General features: G+C 37.6%; 1 protein-coding gene across 6 annotated transcripts in view; it reads right to left on the bottom strand.

Annotated features, from left to right (window-relative positions):
* The window catches only part of ROBO1 (roundabout guidance receptor 1), a 537,087-nt gene that overhangs the window by 13,654 nt on the left and 504,388 nt on the right, over window positions 1–19,045 (bottom strand). For 4 of the 6 annotated variants that reach the window (XM_074599365.1, XM_074599346.1, XM_074599352.1 and 1 more), the window contains 7 exons: window positions 17,500–17,542; window positions 13,657–13,811; window positions 9,949–10,284; window positions 7,387–7,494; window positions 4,554–4,698; window positions 3,987–4,238; window positions 190–599 (listed from right to left, as the gene is read on the bottom strand). In XM_074599365.1, coding sequence (XP_074455466.1) covers window positions 190–599; window positions 3,987–4,238; window positions 4,554–4,698; window positions 7,387–7,494; window positions 9,949–10,284; window positions 13,657–13,811; window positions 17,500–17,542 — 1,449 coding nt within the window. The remainder of the gene's footprint in view (window positions 1–189; window positions 600–3,986; window positions 4,239–4,553; window positions 4,699–7,386; window positions 7,495–9,948; window positions 10,285–13,656; window positions 13,812–17,499; window positions 17,543–19,045) is intronic. The other 2 variants (XM_074599356.1, XM_074599386.1) reach the window with 2 other exon arrangements.

The raw sequence follows: 19,045 nt of genomic DNA, 5'->3' as shown, positions 1-19,045 counted from the left end.
GAGCACCAATTTTTTTTATCTGTTTAACCAAAACTCCTTTTCTGACTCTTCCACTAGCGTACATTGACCCTCACTCCTGAATTTCTAAACATTGTAAGGACAAGAATAATCCAGGAAGCAGCTGTGGATAAATACATTTCACAATGGCCATCTTTTTTTCTTCTCCCATCAAACAAAGGACAAACTCACCTCCTGCTGCATCCTGCATTTGACGCCTGGCTACTTTCAGGCCAGCGTATTCTGCAGCTGCTGCAACAGCCTGTGCAAAATCTGCATCGGTAAAAAATGACCCATCTGAAGAGCTAACGCTAGACCGCCCGCTTGAGATGTTATCTTCTTCGGAGGCTGAACCCCAGCCATTGATCATGGACCCTGTTACAGAGCTCTCCAAATCCCCAACGCTGGAGGCAGGTGTCTGCTCAAGGCCTCGCAAAAGGAGCCTTCTGTTCTGCATCTTGGCAACCTCTATGTCTGCCTCATCCTCTTCCTCTTCTGGGGCGTCAGTATCCATATCAGAGACCAAGGGCCCTGAGATATATCCATAGGTATGTGGTGGGGAGATAGGCCTTGGAGGGGGTGGAGGACTCACAGGTTGACGTCTGCATAAAAATACAAGGGTAAGAAGAGTTGAAGTCACATAACACAGTCAGAGAAAATAACAGATTGATGAAAATATCTGTTTCCCAACAAGCTTGACTTGCCTTTTTAAATCAACATAATTCATATCTGAAAGGTTCATGGTTGGTTGCTTTTTTTTAGTTTTTATTTTTGCTGTAAATCAGAACTGACTGACAGCTATGTAGTTGGAAATCTACCACAAAGAAATCTGATTTTTTAATATGGTTCCTTTATCACTGTTTTTAATGAAAATTGCCTTATTTTGCAAAAAGCTGTTAATTTTTCCTAAACCAGCACATGTACAGCTAGGCAAAGAGGTGGTTACAGTTCATGTGACTATTTAAAAAAATTATTTGTGCACCCTTGGGAGTATGAACAAAAGAAGCATCTGTATATTGCTCCAGTAGCTGGAAATTATCGATGTCAACAGATGCCTCTATCCAAACAGATTGCTCCAAAAGCATTATCTTCCTTCCTCCCACCCCAGTGATTCAGAAGGATATGAAAAGAGATACTGTAATTTAATTATTTTTTACATTGGCCTAGGTGATAATATAAAGAAAGAATTCCCTACTGTAATATTAGTTCTAGGTCTCAAGGATACCAAAATGCATACAGATGCATGGGTTAATTTATTTTGAAGTTAAATCATCAGTAATGGTGTCTCCAGCTTAAAGAGACAAAGTATCAGGTATCATTAGATCAAAGCAAAGGTCAGTTAGGGATATATACCCAATAATCATTTAATAACCTTCCCTCCCCCCAAATCCCAGAAGCCATTGCTGCATGGGAACCTATACCTGACTTTGACCAGAGACCTTGCCCAATAAGGTTTTACTGCCTTAATTTAAAGCTCCTCTGACAACTGTCCTTGTAATATGTTTGCCAGTCTTCATATTCTCTAGGTTTTGGTATTAGGAGACAGGCAACTGGTTACAAAATACGCTACAGTTCTTGAAAATACAGCTGGTCTGACAACCTTTAAGCATAAGCTAATTGAGAGCAGCTGATTCATGGGCATACAGAATTAACAATACTTCATTCACTTTATCTGATGCAGTGGTTCTCGCTGTAACAGTGACATTGTCTCCTATCTCAGCTCTTGCTTTAACATTGACATCATCTGCTATCTCACCAAATCTTTCTTTTTTTCTCTGCTTGCTTGCTCGCTCTTCCAGAGCACAGATTTGTATTTCATTTTGCTATACTTCTAGCAAGCTGACTGAACACAGAAATATTACAGTACACCATCACCACCAGAATCATATTCTAGATGCCTGGTTCGGATTGGAAACTGAGATAATATTCAGCACAACTACAAGTAAAGCTAATAAAAAGTATGATAAATAGAATTTTAAACATTATTTTCACTAAAAACCCACCATTTACAACCCCCCCCCCCCAAAAACAATACAGATAAATGCCACTCAAAATGTATTCTTAATTGGAAACTACTGTCACACCATATTCCAAACAGAAACTCCCCTTCCAGAATGGGCTACAGCTGTTGAGCACAGTACATCTAACTCCTAAATAGCAATGCCATGGGTCATATCAATGGTGTTAGATGGAAAAGGTAGTCAGACAAGCTTTACAAATGAAGTAAATAGAATTCTGTGAATCTTTTTTAACTGATGAGATGGATGTACCAAAAAAGAAAAGAAATAATGTTTGAAAAAGGAAGATAAAATAGACAAATGTAGTCACTAACAGTTCTAAGACCTTCAGCAAAGCTAGACTTAATCATTGTAGGAAGAACAAAATAAAAAACATTTTATTTTTTCAGTCCACTCAATGAGTAAGGTGGACGCCCTAGGAGCTTAAATTGGAACGTCCTTCCAGATACTTCTGCTACTACTTTTGATGACATTTATGGTGACTAGCCAGGAGTCTTTGTGTTGAGCAAACCTTCTGCTTTCCAGGCAGTTGCTGGCTGGTTGTGCATGTTTTCATACATCTGTTCCAATGTCTACTCCATTCTGTATGTCAGTACGCACCTCCCACTCTCCAGAACATGGTAGCTGAGGTTCTGGAAAGTCACTCACAACACATCGCTCACTTAGTATTTCCCTTTTCCATTAGTGTCCAGCTAGTTTAACCTCTAAATAAGCCATAAAACTTAAGTAATTAAAATGAACACTTCTGTGCCTTGACATAGCAGGGCCAATGGAAATTACAGGAAAAAAATTATTAACCAACTACTAATAAAAAGAGTGTAAAGGATCATGAAGATAGATGAAGAGAAAAAGATACAGAGTACAAGAACTGTTACCGTAAAGAACAAAGAAAACAAAACAAGGCAGATCAAGTAGAAGTGGGGAAGAAAAGCAAAAGCAGATATAGGCCCTTTAAAAAAAAAAAGATTAACAACTACTGATTACTTAAAAAAGGGAAACATAAAAATGAACTAACTTTTCAAAAAACATTCCGGAAAATGCATCCATAAATGTCCAGTAAACTACATTAATAAAATCAAAGTTCTACAGTCTAGCCGTCAAGATCAAATTCATTTCATCATAATAGGCCTGCATTTCAATAAAAATAGAAAGTATGACTAGAATGTTGCAGGTAAGATTGTATATTTGTGGTAATAAACAATATCTGCAAACCACTGAGGAAAAAAAATAATAAAAGAAATATAATTTGGGATGGAAAAAGCTGTGCCTTCTTAACAAAAAGTAAGACACGTAAGCATCATACATAAAAAGCCTCATTCAGAATTCACTGTTCTATGAAAGAGGAGCTGTGAGAGTGTATATGCAAAATAGTTTGTACTAAAAGCAACTCCGAGAAGAAACAAAATTTCCCCATAACAAATATCTATCTTTATTAATGTTGGTCATTCCTTTAAATAAGGGTAGGTGGAAATGTTAAGAAAATTTTGCAAGCAATAATTTCCTCTATTAGGATTTATGAGAAGAGGAAAATCTATAGGTTATATAAATTATATATTTATATATATTCATACATATTGGTGACAAGTTAATTGCACAGTTACTGTGAAATAATGCATGCTATTTTATGGTAATAATGCAGTAAATCTATTGGAAACAATGGAACTGTAATTATATGGTAAGCTGTGTTAACGATACCACTTTAATATCCCAATGACTGTGAATTTAACTTTTGTCAGCATCGTACATACCGTAAAGTGATATACTGCATTTCTTTCCACGGTATAATAATAAAGCAACTTAATTACTTATTTCTTAGGTTACAAATAGTTATAGCATCCTGGATTAGAAATTAAATATTAACAGAATAAATATCATGGGGAAAATCTTGGCCTCACTGAATTCAACAGGAATTTTCAGTGGGGCCAGGATGACTATTGTCAGATGTCTTTTGCTACGTTTGCATTGACACACCTCCGGTCAGGTTGGTGTTGTATGTGTCCCAGATCCTCCTGACAGTCCTGTAACATGGGCTGGAGTTCTTCCTGGGGAGAGGGGGTGAGAGTGGCAGTTGACTGATGGCTATAGGAGACAGCGGCTGGAGAGGAAGCTGCTCCTCGGACAGGTGGAGTAGGACCTCGCTCATCTTCTTCCTCTTCTTCTAGCTCATCCTGCTGCAGATACATCCTTGCAGGTGGGACAGGACAAGGAATTTCTTGGTCATAGCTAAAATTAATTTTTTAAGAAAATAAGGACTTAATTTTTTACTGTGTAATTAGCATATCTGATACACGCATAAATAGCCCAGAAAAAAGTCATTACTACATGTGCTCTTGAAAACAGCTTAGTAAGGATATACTGAGTGGATGCACACCACTGTCAGTAGGTGATCTCTCTAAATAGCTGCACTACAGCTAGTTGAGGAGCACCAACTGAAGAACAGCACTGAAGGAAGGTCTCACTGCCAGCTTGTAGGACAAATTACAGTTCAATTAACTAGTGATTAAAGTGAGAAATGGATGATGTATTCATCTTTCTTACCTTTCATCCACTGAAAGACTGTAATCTTCACTATTGCTATGGGGAGGTGGATGTGCTGGAGGGGGTGGAAGAAGATCTGCCCAGTTCATGCCAGCTTGCTTGGGAGCCTTTGGGGTTCGAGCACCCTTCTTGTGCCCTTGACTCCCTATGAAAAAAAACCCAATACTTACTTGCAATGCTTTTAAGCATCTCCTCACCACTACGCTTTGAAAAACAAAATAACTGTAGTCCCTCCCAGATCCTCTTGAATTCTCTGGAAATAGACCGTTGTGCTGAGCTGGAATAAACTGGCATTCCTCCTTTTTACACCAATTTGTAATTGTAGCTTCTGTGTAGAATTACTCTACATTTTAAAGCAGTTGAATTTAACCAGAAACTTTACATAGCATGGAAAAAGCACATGGGATACAAAACTTGAATTGTTAATAAATAGCCAAAATGCGATAAAACCATAAATGAATTTTACAAGCAATGTCATTAACAGTGAGCTTCCTACTTCTATTAATTACATTATAGATTATCATCTAAAACAAATGAGCTGTAGACATATTTTCTAAAGTGCCTTTATACTATTTAATTGCTGGAACCTAAATACAATATGATACAGATATGATCTATTAAAGTTCCACTGTTGCATTAAGTCACTGAATATATGTAATTTGTACTTGTCCACTGAAACGTTTTAGGCACAATGAAATTACTAGTTTTAGTCTAAATGGCAGGTGCAGTTGAAAATAATTGCTAGAAGAACTAAAATAACAGAAAAAAGAAGAAAGAAGATCAATGAAGTATGGCACAAATGTTTTCAACTACTATTACTGGAAATTATAGCTCATAATAGAACAATGCAGCTTTAACAGTTCCAATAACTTTGAATAAGACTAATTATTCAGGTGGTCTTGAATTTTAACTTGGGATATGGCTATGATCAGAATTGACTCTACCATTGTTCCTCAGTATACATTTTTATCCTGCTTTGTTATTGTTACTTCTTTAATTGTAGATAAAATCACCGTATTTTTGAGCATGTTTTAGAATCCTTTGCATTTCTCTCTTCAACCGAAGCATGGTTTTATATTGCCAAAGTTGAGCCTTACACGCTTGATTAAATATGTTGCAGTGAGATTTAGGAAGCTTGTTTTTTTCTCTTCTGCTGTCTCAGATTTTCCATTCTTATGGGCAGTAACTCTGCTCATTATTGTCCTACATTAGCTGCCAGATAAAAGTATGTTTTAGCTATGTACAACTATTTTTTCTGGTATCTCAGTATGTCAAGCAAGACCTCAGCTATCCCAAGGCGACCATCATTTTCCTTCTCCACCCTGAGCACCACGATATATATGAGGTTCAGCACAATTAATTTATTACTCTGGTCACCTTGCTTCATTCCTGCTGGAGTCCTTGGTATAGGACTATAAATTTTTAGCGTTATGAATAACCATAATAGGTGTCAGCATGGAGAATGCCACCTTCCCATTTTTAATTTGGATAGGTTCATACCCTCGAAATGTTTCATGCTGAATTTCAGGTCTTAACATCTTTGAGCACAGGCTCAGCACCACATCCCGATGTTGTCGACCTGGGAGTGGGCAAAAGGCTGGCTCCCAGACAAACACTCCTGAGCAGTTGGGAGAATCAGGAGCCATGCTTACCTTACCCCAGCCACTGAGAATTCAGGTCACCCAAAGGCACAGCAGACTCACCTACATGTTCATGCCTCTGCTGTGCCTCAGTCATCTCAGTTAAAATCGAGTGCAAGTTAGGACTAAGGCAACTAGGCTAGCAAAGGCAACAGCAGAACACAAGGTGAAAACAAAAGCCTCAGTCTTGATTAGAAGATGTAAAGTCCAGGGAGATGGTGACTGTGACCATAACTCATCCTGTAATTGGCTTGATCTAAATAAACATAGGCTAAGTGTCAGACCTATAGGAAAGCCTGTGTGTAGTTTCTGGTTTAGCTGCGAAGACTTCACACACCTCTACAGAAATCATAGCTGAAAGGGAACAGGTTGTACCAATATGAGAAGCAATAACTTTTGAATTAAGCCATATTCTGTGGTTCCAAAGCACTGAGTGCAATTTCAGGGCCCTGGTCAGCATTCTTCGGCACGAAAAGCTGCCTTACTTCAAGATTTTTACAAAGGATGTTTAGATATTTTGCACAGGAGATGCTGATGAGAAAATTTAACTTCTGTTATCTATTGACTACATTTGAAAGATGTGCAGGAGTGGTTTTGACATATAGCCACTGAAATCTGTAAAAATTATATTTATGCATGCATGCTTTTTTACTCAATGGGTTTAGTTTAAAAAATGAAAAATTTCTTAAAGCAGTTCTGTTAGGTGTCACTCAAATGTTCTTGTGTCTTGAGCCCATTCATGAATCAGGTTGTTTGGGGTGAGTAGACCCAAAAGATGGAAAAGAAGTCAGTAAAGTACCAAGAAGATAATACTTTTTTTTTTTTTTTGGGTGGGGGGGTGGGCAGGACATAGCTGAAAAGGAATTTCTGTGACTTGTCCATCTGGAGACCATAATATTAACCAGTAGGGCATCAATATTAGGAAGTTCAAATTCTAATCGATTTCATGACTTTCACAATTTTGGACAATCAATTACTTAATTGACATTTAGATGGCACTAAGCAGCCATGAAGATGCAACAGAAATACAGGCTCCTATTGGGCCAGTTTTTATTCTAACATCCCTGTGCTGTATTATTGTCAGTGGGTTCCTCCCCATCCCTTCTGCAAGTCCAGTAACTAGTGCTAACTACGACTAGAGCATCCAAACACCAAAAAACCCTAAGGCTTGGTAAATGCTGTAGATTACTCACCAGATGTACTACTGCCTCTGTCCGAGCTGTTGTAGGATCCACCTGTATTCTGGTCATATGACTGGTTGTAGGGAATAGTTGGAGCAATGTTGTCATTTACCCGGTAATCTGCAAGTTTAATAGTATAGTTAATGCCACCCTTCAGAAACACATCTACTTTTATATACCTGCTTTATAACACAAAATAAGATCTCCCCAACATAGTGAGAAATAAATAAACTCATTTTTTGAAAGGAAAATCATCCTACAATCATATTTTATTTTTATCTTGTTTCTAATTGTAAGTGTAACGAAAATCACGAGAATTTAGTAGCTCCACAGCAAAAATGAAATCCTATGCACAGCATTGTCACATTGCTCTCTGCCAACGATTAAGTCTCAATGGATATATACACGACCTGTGTGAGCATTTTGCATGCGAATAGACTGTCACCTTGATTGATTTTCCATGGTCTCTGCTTAATTTACGCATGCAGGGCAGCCAGTGGACTACGGTAACTACTTTTTATATTTCAGAGGTGACGAACCCACGTAGGAGTCAGTCCAGTAGTACAAGGGCTGAATGATCTGCCGTAGCAACAATGCAGCTCCACCGAATTGGGTTTACAACAGAAGAGGTCTTTGTTTAATGCCTGCTGGCTCCAAGGAGATTTCTATTTATATCGGGTCATGCAGGTTCTAGCTACAGGCAGGGCCTTTTTTCGCTAATGGCTATTACCGTAACTTCCTTCTCCAGTTCCAAAGCACTTGATATACGTATGTTACTTTTAAATCTAGATTTGGCAACCAGATCTGTAAAACTTTATCAGAAGTAAAATACTCATCTGACAAAACAGTACTCTCATGCCAAAAAGGAATAATAATTTATAGAGAACAGAAAGCAGCTGAGTTACTCTTCATACAGCAAATAAAACTGCGTCATAAACAGAACCACTGGACATAAAGTAGTAACAATGAAGCACAGCATGTAACTCATCAAAATGGTTATTTCCTATCACAAAAGCTATAGGTATAATCATCAGCAAGATGGTTTTGACTTAGGAAATGAGAAAACCAAGATCAGAATAGTGACTCATAAAACAGCAAATCAAAACAAAAATAAACAAAACTAAGAATCAGTCCCCATCTGCTGCAGAAATGTTTGTGATAATGTAAGCATGGGAAAAAGAGCAAAATGATAAATTCCACACCAGAGTGTATTCTGTAATAGTTTCTCAGCCTAGTTGCATTCCAGAGACCACGCTGAAGCCCTACATACCGCATATGTTTACACAGAGGATAAACAGTAAATCAACACTCTGAAATATGTATATATGACTGTCAGCAGACAATGCTTTAAGGGGGCCTTTCCACACTACAATATGCTAGAGAATACGCAGCTGTAATATACACAGTTTGAAAGATGCAGTATCTTCCAGGGCATAAAAATCAAACATGTTTTAATTCCAAAACAGATATGTAATACACAGTTCATGAAAGAAAACATAATTACAAAAAAATACAGCTTTCACCCTCTAGGAAGGAGCTACAAAAATTGAATTTTCTTTTGACATGTTTATGTCAAGGGAAGGTGTCATATTTTATATTGCCCTTTGAACTCCTCTGTGAGTAGATGGGTCCAGTAGAGAAATCAACATTCCTGTAATGAAACGTATCTTTTTACTGGATAACTTAGCACTACGCGATCACTTGAGTTACAACAATCCATGCAAAAAGTTCCAAGTTAGAATGGGTCCAGTTCCTAGGGATACTGTTTTGCAAATCAGGTTATTAAAAGAGGTTGCATGGTAGCCTGGAGGACTAGCAAGAAATCACATACCTATTTCTTCCAACTCCCACACATTATATTAAAGAAACATGCCCTCAAGGCCACAAAAGTACATTCTGATGTTTCCCGTTAACACTGAAATCAATTTATTTTTAGCTTCTGGATCCACAGACTTCAGTCAGGGTAACAAAGGAATTTAGTTTCCAAAACTGTGTGTGGTAGCATTGCCCCTCAATATGTGAATCGAAGGCTTGCTAGGAACAAGTCTAAAATGAATTGGATTGCTCCACTTGTGTCCCCAGTGTACAACACAATACAATTTTACAGAGTTTGATATGCAGAATTTCATTCGTTTACATGAACATGTAGATTTAATTAGTCTCCATCCACGACTGGGAAGAGTGGGTTGACCTATTTAAAATTTAAGGTAGAGTATAATGTGACTACCATGCATCTGGCTTATGAATAAAATATCTGGCCTCTGTCCTAACCAATCCCTTAACTACTGTTAAATTTAAATTAATCGCAAATCCATAGGAAACGTATTTTATTTAACTCTTTTCTGAAGATACAGCTTGTTATTTCTTATAATAAATTCAATATCTGAAGGTTATTGTGGTGCTAATTAACTTTCCGACACTGCTAACTGTGGATTTCTAAACCTAAAGAGGGTGAAGTCTAAAAGCACCACAGAAGTCTATAATTGCTGAACCTGAAAGCTTTAGACTCCCAGCACCAGAAGGTCAAAAATCTTCTGATGCCTAAAGAGGAGAAACAAGCTAAAAGCTCTTCACCTTTGTTTAATTTGTTTTGCTCCATAATGTTGTACTGTATGGGTGCAACCTCTTGCTTTTGCTGAACAGAGGGTTTCCAGTGTTTCTCATTCGTATCCCCGCTGCCATTGTTAACATTATTGCTGATATTTGACTGGATGAGTTGAGTGGTGGCATAAGGAGTGGGCTGCCCAGGCTGGCTGACAAATCTTCCGTCCTTTAGATTTGGACTATTGAAGGTTTTCATCTCATTCATTTTGTTGCTGAGGTCCACGTCACCATATACAGTTGACTCAGGCAACATCAGGTTTGTTTGCTTGTTGTCCAGCTGATTGTTGTAATTTGCTATACAATCGGCTAACCACAGAGGAAAGAAAAAAGAAAAGGTCATTCTGTTCGCTTACACTGTACTTTCAATGAAATTCCCTTTAAAAATGTTTTAGTGCATAACTATATGGCTTGCATCCATGAAGCAGAGATATTGTAATTAACTAAATAATTTACGGAATATTATTTACCTTATAAGCTACTGCTTCAAAAGTAGAGTTCACTGTTTTGATTCACTGTAAATCCAGACCTTCCGAATTGTATATACAATGACTTACCTTGATGGGCTTTTTCTACAGTGGCCATCTAAACATTTACATTTTTAGACATTATTCTCAAAGCAGTGTAGATATTCAATCCGTAACTGTGATTAAAATACTTTGCATTCAAAGGAAAAATCAACCAAAGGCTAATAATGTGAAAAACTAAACATGACAGTCATCTCATGTCAATATAGAATGAACAGCATTTAGACTCTTTTGTAGTCGCGATAAGAAAAAGAGATACAACAGATTTTCATAAAGCAGACTGAAAAATGAATACACATAACAGAATTAACGAGAAACAGTACAATGCGAAAGGTAACTCAGTACCCAGTAGCAAGACTTTATTTGATCATTGTTTCCTTGTACAGTCTTATAGTTTGGTTTGAATCAAGAAGACAGGAAAGCACTCTGGAATTTTTGCTAATTATTAGTTGCTTTGGATATTGCAAAATAAGTAATATCATGGTAATACCATTGTCCTGTATGCTGAATATATATCACATAGACAGCATGAATTCATTCTTCTAATAGTTATTGAATCATGAGATCACCACTTATTGCATAGGGTAAATCAGACTTGTACTGATTTTCTGTCCACTTCTGTGTGAACCAGCGTGTCTGCCTTTCCCCGTACCCTTGCTGCTACATGGCAGCAGCTCCACACACTTTTTTTCCTCTCCATATCCAGTTCACCGGAAGAATATGGAATGGAGTAGCACAGTCTGCGGGTCGGCAGTTAGAAGGCTGAGTGAAACCAGCATTCAATGATCATTAAGCAAAAATTCTCATTTGCCAGCTGATTAATGCATCAGTAATTACATAACAATCACCAGGAATAGTTTTCCTCTTTTAAAAGATGTGGTATTTATGCTAATGTGTTTGATTCAAAACCTGAAGTCCATTACCTGTGGCCACAATTAACTTACTGGAGAGGGTGCCAAGAAAAGCTAAGTACAGAATTCACAATTTGACCATTATACTATAATGAAATAACTACCAAATATAGAGGATGTTCAATTTCAAAAGTATTCCCTAATACACACATCTTTTTTGAGAAATATTTACTGAAAAAGAGAAATAAAATACTACTTTAGGAAGAAAACCACCGATCCACATTTTCAGTGATTAAGAAGCAGTATCACAACATGCCACATACAGCTTATCATTGCACATTTCATGTCCCCCAGCTTGTGTTTTTTGAAGGTTTTACTGTTTGATATATTTTTCTTTCTTATGTGAGCTGTCATTTATTGCTTCACATTCTTCAACTTCTTGATTTCTACTTTTTAAATGTTTTCATTTCTGCTTTTTCTCTCACCTACTGAAACCATGCTAGTCTTTCCGCCTTTCCAAGTCTATTGTATTATATTGGGCAATTATATATCCAGCATATTCTTCATTCCTAAGACCTCACGCTTTTCTATAATATCCTTGTGGAGTCACTTATGGCATACTTTTTTACCTCCTTCCATTTTCAGTGACATCTGGTTTGTGTGTAGGGCAATATAATCGATACAGTATATGCAGTAGGTACAGTAGGTGCACTTTTTTACACAGACGCATTCGAATTCCTCATACAAAGCACTTAAGCAAAACCGGTTTGCCTATATAACAGAAGATTTATTCCACTAGATTTTTTTATAGCATCTACTTTTAGAACAACCTGTTCCCATTCCGTAGACTTGGAAGACAGTACTATACTTAAAAGAAATTAAAAATGCACAGTTACTTAGCATATTCACAGCTATAGAGGGAATATCCAACTCCGCTGCTTCAGAGCCTTAGCCAAGCCCAAGCTGACATAATTAAGAATATTTGCCAGATTTTCCAGGACAGAAGAAACCACTATGAACATCCTGTTTGACCCTCAAGCTCCTAAACTCTACTTGAAAGGAAGGAATCACTTTGCAACACAACCAAGCTTAATATAACAGCTAAATTAAGAAAGAATCCACTGCACCTCATGACGAGATGTTATAATAGTTTACAACCCTCAAAAATGTGCATTCTCTTCCTTTTCTGAATTTGTTAAGTTTCAGTTACTAGACCTTGGTATGTCCATACTTGCCACAATAAAGTGTCTCTGTATAAGAAGTCTTTTTACATAGACATTTGTGGACATGACATCCTCGGGCACGGTAAAACACAATTCTCTAATGTTAAAATCTCTCACCTTCCTCTGAAGCACCTGGCACTGGTCATTGTCAGACAGCAAATTGCAGGAGATGAATTACCACCATCACATTATGGCTAGTTTCACATTAATTACAGGAGGTAATGCTGTTGTGCACGTATGCAACTTCACTATAGGTAATCTACTCCCTCTTTGAAACGCTGGGAAATGCTACTAGCAAAAATCACCTAAAGATGCTGGCAGTGGAAAAGACTCACTTTCATTCCCCACCAGTAACACAAACTGGGTTAAAATGAAAGGAAACTGAGGTCCATTTATAACAAAACATGCAAAAATTAGCCCTTCCAGACATATTTTCTAACTGTGTTCCCATGGAACTCACCAGGTTTTCTTCAAGAGCGCTCAGAGTCCTGCCCAAACTCCCGGGAACTACCACTTAACCTAACATTTCATAATTGCTTTTAGAGTGTGAAGTTAACTTTTTTATCCACACACCCTGAACAGAAAAACAGCTCTCCAATTTTGTACAGAACGGCACCCAAAGGGAGGTTTTAAATGTGCCAAAGTAGACTGACTGTCTTGCAAGTACTGTAGCAATGTTTTATTTCTTGCTTCCCATCACACCCAAACCAGAAGGAAAATCTCACTAGTGTCGTTTTGCTACTTCTCCTCCAGCCACGCAACAAGGATGTACAGAACAACCTAAAAATGACCTTATCTGCCCTTTTTCAGATGCTGAAACGTATTAGTTTAGTGTGACTTTGGGTAACACTGAACTTTGCAGGGGTTCCTTCAGCCTATGTCTCACTACAACTATCCAAAGGGGACTGAAAAAAGGGATCAAAAAAGGGACCAAAAGCATAATCACGACATAGAGGAGAAACTATATTAAGTCTAAATGCATTCGAAATAAAATCACAAACAAACCTGTATGCTCTCTCAGGTATTAAAAGTATATATTCTGTAAAGAAGATTCCTTAGCAAGGTAGAAACATATCTAACCTGGTCGACTGTACGTCGTAAGGTTGCTATCACTGTTTCCGTTGCCAGAGGTGCAGCAGTTGATGGAGCAGTCATTGTGATTGTTCCCTGTGTTAGGCCAAGTATCTGCTAGCCATGGCTGAGTGGCCGGTTCACTGATGTTTAGGAGTCCTGGCCTTTAAAAACAAAGCTTGGTCATTTCAAAAATTAAACAAAAGCATTTTCACATTGCAATTATATTCTTCTCAAAAGGTTAGATATTACAAAATAATATCACAAATTTAAAGGCTTGAGAGTTGGAAAATACAGCCTGAATCAATTATTTAAAGGTTTCTGGTCGCCTATATAACCTGTTCTTTGCTAAGACACTCTGAAGTGAACAGCCAAGGACAGCATCAGTTCAGTTTGCTGAACTACACGTATATGCTGGTGTGCAACCTTTACCTGTCACTTTGGGTTTGGCTTTGGGGTTTTTTTTCGTTGGTTTCTTTTTTTTTCTGTGAAGGTTGTATTTTTATTGTTCTGCCCCTTCCCCCTTTCTTAAAGAACGCAAGGTAAAAAAGGGGAAACTGGCAAGTCAAACAAACAAAAAATTCACACATGGAAGTGAGATGGATATGCGGAAATAAGAGCAGAGTTTAAATGTGAATACTCCCAAATTCTTGGTGATAGTACCACTGTAGAGGATCAAAGGGAACAGCAGATTAGAGAAACCTCTGTCCCTTGGGAGCATTTGGATCTCACTAAGCATACTGAGTGTGCGATACAGCTCTGTTAATGAGAAAGCCACTCGCTTAATCTTCATGTGGGTGGAACAGCAGCAGCTCCTAAGCAAGTTTAAAGTATCCGGGAATACTCAACACCTTTAAAAATATCCAGACATCAATGCTGCATATTGGCTGCATTTGGAAAAGTGTGCTTCTGACATCAGCAGAAAGAATAGCATTCCTTGGTTTCCAAGTTGCTGAATTTTTTTTGTGAGCGCGAAAAATGCCCTGATGAATGTTTTGTAGCCTCTTCAGTTTTCACACGAACAATGCAATGGCATGTTATAAAGTCCCATGTAAGTAGCACCCCCTAACAACTTAAAATTGCCTTTGAAACCAAGGTGCTTTTAAAAATAGATAATTTTAGCCACTGTCATATATATATATAAAAATATATATAAAAAAAGGAACACAGTCTCCTTCATCACAGGATTTAACAAGCAACTTCCCATTTGAAATAGTGCAGAAACTAGTCTCCATAATATTAGATGTGATGCTCTTCAAAAATAAAATATGCTAATCCTCTTAAACCGCAAGTCGAGACTACAAACTGCATGCAGTTAGTTGTGGGGGATACAGTCTGTCAGTGCCACAGGCTTAAGTCATAGCCTTAGAATGACATTTAAGAGATCTATACACATACATGCATATATCTTTCTGTACTGCATATGTCATATGACAATTTACCATGGGAGGTGATGAGGCTTGACTTACTGTCAGGCTAATATACCAGCCAATACACATACACTAAACAAGCATTTTTTGTGAAACTGAAATAAACGAACTGCTACGTAGTCCTGTGAGGAGGCCAGTTGATTTGAAATACCCTGCTTTTTTCCCTACCGCTCCGCTCTTACAATGAAAGTACACCTCAAGGCATTTGGAGGAGACAAAGCCTTCCAGAATATTTCAGCACGTTCAAGACCTGTGTCCTAGGTTTTTGGAGAGAGAGTTAAAGGTCCTAAATTTGCTTCTAAAATTTACTTTGCATTCACACCTGCTGTCATGTAAGAAATGTGGTGTGAGGTATATAAGTAGGGGAAAACTGTATTAATTGGAGCCATTTAGGTGGAACTGTAAGCAAGAGATGTTTGCACTACAGCTCCGTAGGCTGGTCATGATTGGAGATTGTAATTTCCAAAGACCCTTAACCCTTGCAGCAAATTCATTGAATCCTTGAATTACTGTACTGGGTCTGGGGTAGGCAGAGCAAGTGGCTGTGTGGCTGCCTAGCTGCTGGCTGGACCCAATCCACCACAACCACCATTACTTGAATCTCGTCTAGAAAAGGGACTGCCAGAGAAACGGGTCATTTTTCAACATCATAGACATGGGGATTATGTTGAAATATATCGCTGTGACATTTTGAGTTCTGAATAATGATTTAACACTCTCACGTAACTGCACTTGGCAAAAGTGCTAAACCCCTCCAAAACATTGCAAATACAATTTAAGGAAGTGCAAACCTTGAGTTCGGAAATCAGAGTAAAGGTTTCATATGTAAAAATAACACTTTTTTTATATATATTGCAGAAGTATGTTTCATATTTGACAAAATACAGTACATTATACATTCTGTAAATGGTATATATGCAAGTGAACAACAGAAGCAGGGATGTTAACACCTTGAATTAATTATACTGCTATATTGTGGCACTGATCCTTAAAACTAGGACAGTAAAAAATGATGCTGCTTCACTAGCAGTACCAAAATGACTGTATACGATGTAGACGCTTCTGGGTTCATTTCTGTCCTCTGAGTCTATGTGAGTGTGCTTTGTCTGGCTTGTGCTATGGGAAGAGCGAGAAAGCACAGTGGCACAAAGAACACAAAGGATGTTAACTGCGTATCTTTTTGAACATCCTTGTCAGGGAAAGAGAGGGTTCATCTCTGTCCGCTCTTATTTTCTCACTATCCTGGGGTGAAGGCAGCAACCCAGTTGATTTACAGATTTGTCCATTCAAAAAAATCACATGGTAACCGTTCTAGAGGTTTTCCTCCATGGTTTTATGGCTACGACAACACAGCAGCGCACAGAGCTGGACACAGATATCTGAAATTGCTCTTAATGTGCAATAGGTTCAGCAGCAGCAGCAGCAGAGTAGCCTCGCCTCTGCACAGCACTCAACTAGACTGGGAACGTTTAATTTTATGCCTAAGCTTTACCATTACCAAATTTTTGTACGGTCTTGCAAATTAGGAATCACAAGATGCCACTTGTGAAACAGGAATCGATATAGGAATTTATCGCCCAGCTGCTCTCTGAGATTTCAGAGTTTATTTCAGCATCACGCCAAATCTTTAACTGAGATGCTTGAATGTGACCTAGAAAAAAAAAAGGTGTGCTACTAAAGTGACACTGCTGTGACCTGCCTTTGTGCTAAAACAGTTTTTTTGCCTCCTGAAGAAAACTCCACCTCTACACAGGAAATGTAAAATGTAAATTACTGTTTTGTCCCCTGCCATTCATTAAGCGTAAACCCAGTAAACGTGTTTTAGTTAAATCCTCAATCTGAAATGGGCTAGGTTCTCAAAGCGGGGGGCTTTACATTTAAAACCTACCTGTTTCCCCCTCCTTCACTGCCCCGTCTCTTCCAAAGTGATGCTTTAACTGTTTTGCGTTCATAGCAAGATTTTTTCTTAAAAAGTCACCTTATAGGCTGTTTATGTCTTTGGCAATTTTTTCCAATAAACATTTTCTTTCTTTGTAGTATTTGTGAACCAGCTATATTTCTTAATCTTCATAAATGCCACGACTTAATTACTTTTACGCCCTTAATAAACTGGTAAACCAGTCTTTATTTTGAAGTTTAAGTGCTCCCTCTGCTGCTCATTTTTTGAGATGCAGTTTTTACAGGGTAACAAAGCTGGAAATATTACGACTCATTTTCTGGAAATCAACCTAAAAAATCAAACCATATATCCTCCTTCCCAACAGAAAAACATACAGCCAAAATGTACAAGTTAATATAATAAATTAAAACATATCGCTGCAATTGACTATTCTACTATCACTTACAAGGACAATTGTACTCCTAGCATCCTTAAATTTAGTTGCACACAATTTATAGCTTTAAAAATAAAGCACATAATTACCTGCCTCCACTGCTTACGGCCTCTCCTCCTCTCTGATACGTTACTGAAACAGTTAAAGATAAGAAAAGGAAATAATTTAAAAATCATAAAAGACTCCTTAAATAGCAATATTGAATTTGCCTTTGTTTCATTTTAGCTAAGACAATAAACGTGCATTGTTTATACATTAATTCTGAGTCTCATTCTGCAAGCTATTCCTTTAAATGCAAGTTTATACATAATACTCGTGTTGCTTGATAACTGCTAGTCTTAGCTCCAACAAAGCTTTCTATTTCAGTTCTGTTCTGAAAAACACACACAAACACGTGTATCGCTAAAGAAAGCAGGAAGCCATACATCAGGTTGAGCTTATCCTTAACATAACTCTGCTGACTTCAGTGGAGTTACCCTGTGGAAGAATTTAGGTCATATATTTATTTCATGAATGGCTAGATGTTAAAGCTTTCCTCTACCTTATTATTTTCGTAAGATTAAAGAGGTATCACGATTCTCTAACAGACCTTATTTCCAATGTAAACAATGGCTCATTACAGCTGAACCTACTGCAAAAACACATGCTCTTTCTGAATGTTACTGCCCTGTACTCATGGAACAGGCACACTCTAAAAGTCCACTGGAGCTTCACATTTTATAACATTTTACAATTGGATTTATTAATGATACTTTTTAATCTAAAAAAAAATAAATGAATAAATCTTGGTAAAAAAATGTCTGGCAGAAAGAATACTTCCTAAATTAGAAGGAACAATTTTGCTAGCATTTCAGAAGCATTACACAATAACAAAGTGGATGTCCACATGCATTTATTTGTCGGCACGAATTGCATACCCTTCACAGGAAGCACTGTGATTGAAAAATCAGTTTTTAGGATGCAAACATCCAAGAAGAAACAATGCTATATATTCTGCAGGTTTGAACTGGGTTTGGCAAAGGGTTAAGGAGATTGCCTCCCTGCAAGTGCTGATGGATTCTACATTTCCCAACTAGTACTGTGTTGAAAAAAAGCAGCCAAATTCTGCTCCTTAGAAAAACTTCAAACTGGGAGTCTGCAAGAGAGAGATAAATGCTGGCAGTGATTACAATAACAGGATTAAAATGTAGGATGCATTGCTACAGGTAAGTCTTTTACTATAGGTAATGCTAAAGAAGAGGGTTTGGTTCCATTTAAAGTCAATGGAACTAATGACTGGGATCCCGGATTGAAAGGATTTTTTTTTTTCCTTTAAATGTTTTACATACTTTGTGTTTTATTCCAATTGCTTCTTTAAAAATCTCAGTGCTATTTCTTTTGCAGCTCTGACATATCTTACGGAGCCCTGATATTTTCTTTTAATGCTAAGAATCCAACTGAGAAAATATATGTTAGCTAACCTACCAACCTCTGCAGAGTTTCAGTAGTGTGCTACAATTGTGATTGGAATAGAAGCCCTTTCTTAAGCCAATTAAAGTAAGAGCAAAATAATAATAGTTTGAATTAGTCTCCACCATGGATCTCAAAAGACTTCAGAAACATTAAGGGCCACTCTGACTCATGCTGAACAGTAAG

This window comes from Larus michahellis, chromosome 1 (genome assembly GCF_964199755.1).
Source record: "Larus michahellis chromosome 1, bLarMic1.1, whole genome shotgun sequence".
Lineage (NCBI taxonomy): Eukaryota > Metazoa > Chordata > Aves > Charadriiformes > Laridae > Larus > Larus michahellis.
Note: the sequence above shows the minus strand (reverse complement) of the source record. Positions and strands in the feature narration are given on the sequence as shown.